Source organism: Diorhabda carinulata, chromosome X (genome assembly GCF_026250575.1).
Source record: "Diorhabda carinulata isolate Delta chromosome X, icDioCari1.1, whole genome shotgun sequence".
Classification (NCBI taxonomy): domain Eukaryota; kingdom Metazoa; phylum Arthropoda; class Insecta; order Coleoptera; family Chrysomelidae; genus Diorhabda; species Diorhabda carinulata.
The window spans coordinates 49,454,102-49,464,112 of record NC_079472.1 but is presented as its reverse complement, the minus strand read 5'-3'; the positions used below and the strand labels follow the sequence as shown (position 1 = coordinate 49,464,112).

The 10,011-nt window shown below is 32.5% G+C and overlaps 1 protein-coding gene across 1 annotated transcript in view; it reads left to right on the top strand.

The window, feature by feature from the left end:
• Positions 1-1,259: 1,259 nt before the first annotated feature.
• Positions 1,260-10,011, top strand: part of LOC130902540 (sodium/potassium-transporting ATPase subunit alpha-like) — a 56,697-nt gene continuing 47,945 nt past the window's right edge. Inside the window, exon 1 of the mRNA XM_057814759.1 lies at positions 1,260-1,852. Coding sequence (XP_057670742.1) covers positions 1,732-1,852 — 121 coding nt within the window. The 5' untranslated portion in view covers positions 1,260-1,731. The remainder of the gene's footprint in view (positions 1,853-10,011) is intronic.

The window sequence follows — 10,011 nt, the reverse complement described above, 5'->3', positions numbered from 1 at the left end:
TCGGCGCTGGTGACGTGAGCAAGCGATTGGCGCGTTGCAAGCAGAAATAAGGACGGAGTAAAAATATTCCACTTTTAAAAATTTTATATCACTCTATACTGAGTACATACATGCATATTTGGGTATTATGTCAATTTTTTTCATATTTCTACAGACAACGGTTGTTCTCCTAATTTGACAAAAGTCCTTTAGGGATTTATTTATACAGGGAAAGATCGCCGAGTGTAACTTCACCACCTGACTAGGTGAGGAAATTGGTTGAAAGCAGCAATTCTTCATGCTGAACATTTGTTGAAGACAGTACTGTTATTGTAAAGGCACAGAATATTGTAACAAAAGATTCAGTGCCAAACCAACTAACCTTTATCCAGATATATCACAATTTTGTAGTCAAAACTATACACAATACTTAAAAAGGAAAAATGTCTTTATTAACCCGTTAAAATTGTTTGAGAATTTAAAATTTTCAGATTGAAGTCACTTCAAATACACTCCAGTTACATCGGTAGCTTTTCTTATTATAAAAAATATAGTTGGATAAAAGGCAAAATTTTTGAATGAATAAGTGGGAAAAACACCTTATCATAAATTTTAAGATTTTTTGAGTTTTATTAGAATAATATACAAATTCCTAGGAATAAATTGTATTTTTGAAAATAAAATATATATACAAAATGTGCATTTTTTGTGATTATTTTGAGCGTATGTTGTCATTTTTGAGTTCTTATGTATAAGCATATTTTTCGCATATAATAACAATTTTAAACAATCCTAGAAGTAAGTTACTCATTTGTTTGAAATAGTAAATTATCTTTGCATTAGCAGTGTAAATATCAAAAAAAAATTTTTACAATTATTATGTCTGAATTCTTCAACTAAATGATGTGACATACATGGTATAGTCACTATTTAAAAATAAGAAGCTGGAGTACTGAAAGGTAAGTGGTTAACAAATGTGAGACGTCTGTATCTTGGAACAAAAATCGATGTAAAATTTAGTGCCAAATATTATGTAAAACACTTTTCTATCGCCCACTCTGTATTTCTAAACTATTTTCGAAAAATATAATTTCCAATTTCAATTAATATTTATTTTGGTTGTAACTCAGTTTCAACGATTGAATACAACGATATTTTATTAAAACGAATTATGGGATATTTGCCAAAGAAGTTAGTCTAGGAAAATTCGATAAATTCTTCAATCAAAAAATTACAAAGGAGTGGCTCCCGTGTTCCCGATATATTTCTGCGCCTAGTAATGTTTCCATAATTTCTGGATACAATTTTATCAACCGATGTATACTTTCACGCATCCCCTTGACCTGATGAAACTGGAAAAATCCCATATTCTCGTCGATATTTTCTCTAGTCGCGTCACTTTTCGCGAAATAATCGAAGCTCTATAGAAACTGTGGCGTTTTTTCAGGCAAAAGTCTTTTTTTAAACATGTCCGACCCCGAAATTTACTGAAAATCCGATTCGGACAGTTTTAGTTTCAGTGGAAGTTCGGTTAGAATCGTTTTCTGACTCTCCAGTATTCCAGATATATCTATCTAATGTATTTTTAGTTGAAAATCTAACACACGCGTACCATATTAACACATTTCGAGTGCTTTTAATATACATATACATGTTAAAATGATTTTTTCTTATTGTTTGTGACCTTGGCTCCTTTTTTTTAATATACGGAACGATTTACTGTTATCAAAGTTATAGTTTATTATTGAAAATATGCCGTTGTTTAAAAAGAAAGCAGAAAGAAGAAAGTCTCTTTCAAGGAAAGAGATTTCATTGGCGAGATTGGAAAATTTCAGGAAGGAAGTAATTACCGACCATCATACTATTCAACTAAGTAAGTTTTGAATTTCTTTCACAAATCAAGTCAAATTTGTAATTCTCTAGTCGATTTAACTTTTTTCATAGTCAAATAGACGTTTTACTTGACGTCATAACAAACAACCACACAAAATGAATGGTTGCTGTTAATGACGTCAGGTAATTTACTCGGATTGTTAATTGTTTAAATAAAATATTGACGTAATGAAATATACCGACAAACTCATATTTACACGTTTATTCGTTTAGAGTTACCCGAATGTTTGAGGGCTTCGATATTTTTTTAATTAGCACTAAATAGTTTCTTCAATAAAATTATTGATTTCTCACAAGGCTTAAAATTTGAAATAAATTTGATGTAATGAGATCACCAAGTAAATGATAACATGACTGAAATCGATCTTGTAAATAGACTTTTCGTATATATCAGGTCAAAAACTAAAATAAATGATTCTTATCGGCTACTATACCCATTTTAGAGAGAAAATATTTGCAGTACATGTCGTTAACGCAGTAACATTATACTTTAAGGATTATAGGGAATATTCTATATGATAGACGGTTTTGTTTAGTTTTCGGGTTGGTATTTTTTGGCAATTGTATTCTTGTAAAAGTGTGCGCTTGCTATCTGCAACGAATGGATGAATGAAAAAATTAGATGCAATAAAAATGGCTCACTGAAATCAAGCCTAGTTGACTGACGATAAGAGGAAACTGCTGCGGCTGTATCACTTCCTATCGATGATAGCCGATGAACGATTTCACCAGGTTACAGGAAATCCATAGAAAACCTGTAAAAATTCGTGGAGTGGTGAGGAGAGCTTTATGTAGAGCCATACTGATTTACTTTGGTTACAAAAACATATTAAAATATGGACAAACTTCTCGTTAAAACAAACAATTGACTTTCCGAATTCTTAGTAAAGAACTCGTACGGGTTAATATAAAACATTTTAACAGATTAGAAAAGAATACAGTGTGACAAATTTGTTTAGAAACCGTTAAATGATGAACGAAAGGAGAATCATGCTCCAAATTGTCAATCTTCTTTGTGCAGATCAATATTTTATTACGAAAATTGTTAATGTAGTTGTTGGGTCTATGGATATGGATATTTTCTTCGAACTCTAACTAACTAACTAACTAACATCGCCCGTGAAAGACTTAATTAATCAAGATCATTATTGTCTTCGCTTGTGAGCTGAATTCCAATAGAAGCAACTGTAAATTCTGAATTTCACTACTGGGTTCTGTGCGGAGAAAAATAAAAATAAACAAACATCTTTCTTTCATCATAAAAATACGTTGTGATTTATATCCAAAGATTTTTGGTTGATAAATCTCTTCCTGTATTTATTTTGTACTCCAAATTACGTTGTTTTTAATAAAATGGAGCGTATTATGAAATGGATGAGCTTCATTGAACATCATCAGAATCAAATTATAAAAAGTACTTAATAACTAATACTTAATAGTTACATATGATAGAAAATCCACAATTCTCATTACTGTAGTTATGTTTACAGCATCATCGCATGTTAAGTAACAGTTTTGCTCAGATATCTTGAATCAGTTTATCGTCATGGTTTACAATGTCTAACATTTCACGTCATTGTTTGAATTCTGGAAAAATATTTTAAAGGTAACTTGTTTACTTTTACTCACTTCTCAGAAAATTTGTGCGTGTAATAATATATAGTCTCAACACCCGCAAATTTATTAACTAACGTTTGCCTATTCATTATAAGGTCGATTCTAATAAAGATAGACTTTCAAATCGAGCTAATTTTTGCAAGTGAAGGCCAGGGAAGATATAAGGTACTTTTGCTTGTGATTAGATATTTTCTAAATAGTTTTTATAAAGCTGTACTTAATTGTATTTTATTATGTCATAAACAATCTAAAATCAAAAGTAATAAATCATTCTTTCTTCTGATTGAATTCATACAAGTAGTTTGATGTTGAAAATGCTTGTCAGTTAACTAAAGAGATTTAGCTTTGTATAGAATACTCTTAACATTTAAAAAGAAGTCTAATAAATATAGATCAAGATATCGTGCTAGTTCTTTCATTGATCTCTCGGAAATTTATCTAGTTTTGGAGAGCACCGTTTTATAGAAATAGTTCTGAGTACCTGTCATTGTTGTCATTAACAATTATTGCTAATGAAAAAAAGATTTTGGATATGATCTCAAACTACAAACATTAATCTGTTTAATATATAGAGATGATTTACTATTATCCAGTGAGACTAATAGCTTTACTTGCTACGACATGATGAAGGCAGTCATAAGCCAGACAAATTTGACAGGTACGCACGCGCACAGTGCGCCATTAATAAAGTACTTTTAACAAAGTTACGGCTGGTTTAATAATCCCTCTGGCACTTTAACTAAAGACTCCTTTAGATTAAAGGGCCCTTTAACTTAGTTCTTAAAGTGAAGTGGTCCCATAATCGATTAGTAACGGTCTCTCGAGTAAGACATTAATGGAACGTTGGCAATACTCTGTCCTTTTCTAATATGTGTCGCTAGATAAAGAAACAAAATGAAACATAGAAGTGAGTGTTATTTTGTCGCTAATATTTCTTTTGGCTTGATATTTGGTGGCGTGCTTTTGAGTTTTGTATTTGCCAATTCAATTCTTCAATTCAATTTTTCATTTCAATTATTCTATTCAATAATTATTTTATTTGTATTAAAGTTTTTACATGATTGAAGCACAATTTTTATTTCTATGACGTCCCTTGTTATTTAATACTCACTCACGTTTTCCAAATTTGTCGTGAGGTATCTCTCAATGCGATATCCGCTATCACGCATTAATTCTTCCAAAGTGTCCTTCCTCGAACTGTCTTCTTAGAGCACTGTTATTGCATATTGTCTGGTCGTGAAGGGAACCTGGTCAACGAGCTACAATATCACGAATCCGATGCCGAGCACCGATAGAGTTTGTACGTTTAATGCGTCCTCGCCGCCTGGTGATTGTATAAGAAGTGAGGTGCAATCAAATGCAATATTGTCATAGGTAATTGGCTATTCGATTTAACCGGAATTTGATTCAATAATGCCGCAAATGTGGGCATAGTAATTCGAAATGGTTCTAAAAATCCAAGTTGTTATATATTTCCAAATAATTTTTTTTATGTCGATATATTTTTCCTCTTCGCACGAGCTTGAAGTAGAATGTAGCGCGATATCTAGCCATTGTGCTATAAACCTTTATTTTTTAAACTTATTAACAAGACGCCTGGGTCAGTTTAGAATACAATCATATTCTATGCTTACATCTGTCGTTTGCCGCTAAATGAGTCATTAATGTGCTAAGGGAAACATTTCTGACTTTACCTTAAAGTTTAAATTACAAGAACATTTAGGCTAAATGTCAATTTTGAAACACGGCCGTTGGTGACGTCTTTTAAAAAAGGAAGGCAAAAACTTTATTAAAATCGGCTTTATGGTCCTTCTTTTTTTTATCGATGCCTTTATCACTAATGTGTTTTCAGAAATGAAGAGAAAAGAATATAGTTTAGGAAGTGAAGTCGGCTTTAATTAAATCATTCCGTAAATTCCCTATTATCTCTAATAAAACATTTCTTTAAATTGTGATTCGTTTTATATAGAATAAAAATGTAGTTTGAGTAGATAGCCTGATCTCCCGAATAAAAATTGGTCACTTTAATTTTAAGGGTTTTTTGAAAACTTATTGAAGGGATTATTTTTGTTATTTTCGATTTTCTACCAATATAAATAGAACACACTAATTTATTCTTATGTATCTTCTGAATGAGTTCGAGAATACATTAGGTCACACTAATTAATTCAATCAAAAATGCTGTTAATGAGGAATTTTATCAAAATTTAAAGCAAGAATAACGTATTTTGTTTGTGTTCTCAGCAAAATTCAATAAGTTCTATACCTTTTTTATAATAAGAATCGTCAAGTTTCTCAAAATAGTCATTAACTGCCTACATTGTCTTTGATCATCGAATCTGGGCACAGAAAATAATACTCGTCGTTAATAGTTTTCCTTTTTCAACATAGTTAATGAAAATTATCCGCACAGATTGAACGGTCTCTGCCTTGTTTGGAGTCGGTTTTCCCTTTTCAGTCCATTGTTTTGATTGTCGCAAAAATTCGGCTTTATTTTTGTGAAACGTTGCCAAACACTCGATGGAAACATCTTCAGGACGTTATTTTTGTTCTATTGTGAGCGAACGCGACACCCATCTTGCGCACAGCTTATCATATCCAAATTTCCAGTTAATATGCGATGTACCGCACTTTTTGAAACGCCTACTATGTCTGCTAGCTCGCGCACTTTCAGTCGACGATCATCCAGTTCCGCTTTGTGGATTTTCTCCAATATTTCTGGAGCTGTCACCTCATTTGGTTGACCACTACGATGCTGGTTTTCGCTGGTCATTCGGCCTCGTTTAAACCTTGATACCCTTGATACCAATATTTTTCTGTTGATAACGAAAAACAGTTTCGCCCACAGTAGAATATAGTTCAGGTTTTATATTGGTTATGTTAAGATCTCTCTCTCAAAAAATATATTGTATCACAAAACGATGACCAATTTTTGCCAAGTTTACTAATTCATTGAAAACGTTCACCATTGATGGGTGCCAGATTATGTACTTTCTAATACAGCCATTCTCGTATAATGAATTTATTTTAGTAAACAGACAGATTTCTTTTCACATCCCACATTTAACTGTAGTAGTTTTTTGTAATACAGTTTTTTTACTATTCACTTTGTTCGTGAAATAGTATAATAATATACCGCTTGTGTCAAATTCATTCATACTCGTAAGTTTGCCTTTTAATTCATTTCTCCTCTGAGTTGCTTTAAGAAAACATCACTCTTTGGAATGGCGAATATACAATTACTAGTGATACTAGTATTGAAAACAATGTATTTTGTTTTAATTAAATATCATTTATTGTCTATTCCATCAAAATCGTCTGCTATGAGTTCTTGAACCGGTAGAATTTTTTAAGAGTGCATTTAATTTCTATTTGTAATTTCAATTAGAAAGAAAGAAAGAAAAAGAAAGCGTACATAAAATACATTACCAATAGAACACAGGAAGAATACGAAGTCTATAAATGAGTGAGAAATATAACAACCAACACAATAAAAGAACTGAAAAAAACATACTGGGAAAATTTCTCAGTGGAAATGTAACATGATTTGTACGGAGGCCAGAAAAAAAATATGGATCATGATACGAAAAAGGAAGAAACCAATCAACGAGGAGGTAGTGATAAATGTTATAAATCAGGAAACATGGGCAGCACATTTTGAGATCCTATATGATAACAACGGAAGCAGGGACGAAGAAGAAGTCGCAAACCCGCCATCCCCAAACGAACAGGAAGAAACCATCACATTAGAAGAAGTACAAACAACCATAAAGAAACTAAAGAATAGAAAATCACCAGGTACAGACAATATCCCAAATGAACAACTGAAGAACGGGGGCCCAGAAATTGAAAAAGAATTAATAAAACTGTACAATAAAATAGAAAGAACTGGAGTAATATCCGAAGAATGGAGAACTAGTATAACTATACCTATATACAAGAAAGGTTTAAAATCAGATCCGAAGAATTACAGAGACATAACGCTACTTAGTAGTGTGTTAAAGTTATTTACCAAGATACTTGCAAATAAGATAACTGCTAAGGTAGGCATCTCAGAAGAACAACAAGGCTTCCGCCCAAACAGATCCACTATAGACGCAATATTTATATTACGCTAGTTGATAGAGAAATCCATAGAATACAATAAACCCATGTACACATGTTTCATAGATCTAAAGCAAGCATTCGATAGAGTAAAACTCAACGATGTAATCCACCAACTAAACCAAAAAGGCGTCAAGAAGTATTATACAAATCTAGTAAGGCAACTTAACATCAACACCAAAACAAGAATAAAAACAGACTGTGGGCTAACAAGAGAACTCAAAGTCTCATCCGGCATAAGACAGGGAGATAGCCTCAGTCCATGCCTTTTCAACGTAATAATGGACCAAATAATTGAGAGCGTAAACGAAGTTAATGCAGGATTCGAAATGAATAACCGTCGCCTGAGAATCCTTTGCTACGCAGATGACGCTATACTTATAGCTGAAAATGAAGACGATCTACAACGCAATTTCAACTACTTGGGCGTAGAAACAACGAGCAGCAGAAACATAACGGACGAGGTAGATAAGCAGATCAAGAAAGCAACTAGAATATCGGGATATTTACGGGACATTATATGGAGAAATAAATATATGAACATAGAAAGTAAGACGCGAATCTACAAGACCTGTATCAGACCCATACTAACCTATGCCGCAGAAACAAGGGCAGACACAACACAAACAAAGAGAAAAATGAGAACAGCAGAGATGAAGATATTACGAACAATAAAGGGTACCACACTCCACGATAGAATACCCAACACAGATACCTTAAGAGAACTGGGAGTACAAGATGTCGTTAGATGGGTAAGAGCAAGACGCCGACAATGGAGAGACCATGTAGAACGAATGGCTCCAGAACGGATTGCCAAATGGGCCAAAACACAGAAACCAGACACAAGACGCCCAATCGGTAGGCACCCAAAACGCTGGTACGATAGCTGGACATCGGCGTCACAAGAGGGCAGATGACAGACCTGACAGGACCTCGTCCTACTACAAGAAGAAGAAGAAGAATTTCAATTAGCTGTAATAGAATATTCAAACTCAAATATATTGAAGAACATGTCCTGATTGGCTGACTTACTGAAATTTGGACAGTAAATTCTTCTCCCTACTAAGGAAGTATTTTTGAATTTTTCACCCATAAGTGTGTTAAAAAGGGGATGAAATATCAGGATATTCGATCATTTCACTGCCTATAGGCAGAAAAGTGGATAAAGATGTTGTATGGCAAGTCCTTCAATTTTTATTTAAATATCAATTCAATTATCATGAATTCATTAATTGGGCTTCTTTATAGTCGCGCTTGTAGGCTTACTAAAAACCATTTCTACTAGTTTTATCAACTGTTGTATCTCCAAACTAAAATTTAGCCGTGAATGGAAGAATGTTGAGAGAATAGTATAAAATTTGCACGAATGTTTCTTGAATAATATAATTTCATCTTAAACATTCTGAATAGGATTAACAATATCAGCTGTAAATACTGAGGATTCCCAGTGCCACAGCAAGAATATGGGACACAGTAGATTCTTTTGGTCTCAGTGTGTATGGGACAAATTGAATTATAAATACAAGAGCTGCAATAGGAAACTATATTTTTCATATACTTGATCTTTATCAAAAATGAATAAAACTCTCCTTAATGCATATGTAAGTTCACAAATACTTCATGATTGTTAAATGAAATTGAGTGAACACTGAATATTGCCAAGCATTCTAATAACAAATGTAGGACTTGGCTTGGCTTTTTATTTCTAATTTTTTACATTTCAATAAAACGTATTTATCAACTTGTTTTAGCTCGCTTTCATATTATAGAATTTATTTCATTTGACTGATACTATCAAAAGTAAGTTACGCAATAACCTTCTAATGTATCTATGCAACCTAAACAAAATTATTCAATAATGCAAACAGAAGAGATTTGCTGATTAGATGTATATTTATTCGGTTTTAAGGATGATAGATCGTAATTGAAATTTACTCATCTCACAAACAACAGAATTTAAGACGAAAGCTCGTTCTAAAAATTATAAGGAAAATTAACGTACATACGTATTATTCGTGATTAGTTTTGAATTTTTGAATCAATTCCACAACTGGACTGATTTCCAGATTCTTAACCTAATTAGGGACATTTTTTCGTTTGTTTGGGATGGAAAATAAATTATGTGTGAAAATATTCATCAGAATAACTGAAAATGAATGAAGTGGACAAAAAAGGTTATAGAAGACCAACTAGACAATGAAGAAAATAAACCAAGTTTAACCGAATAAAGTGTGTGTGTATCCTCTATGTTCGTGTACAAATTTTTTCGTTCTTTTTTATTTCTAATTTTCATCGTAGTTTATATTCATATAAATCATTTTTCTCTCACAATTTCGGCAATTTTATTTTTCATGCTTTCCTTTAAGGAATACCTACAAGAACATATCCGCTTTATATTTTGAGATACAATAAAACTAA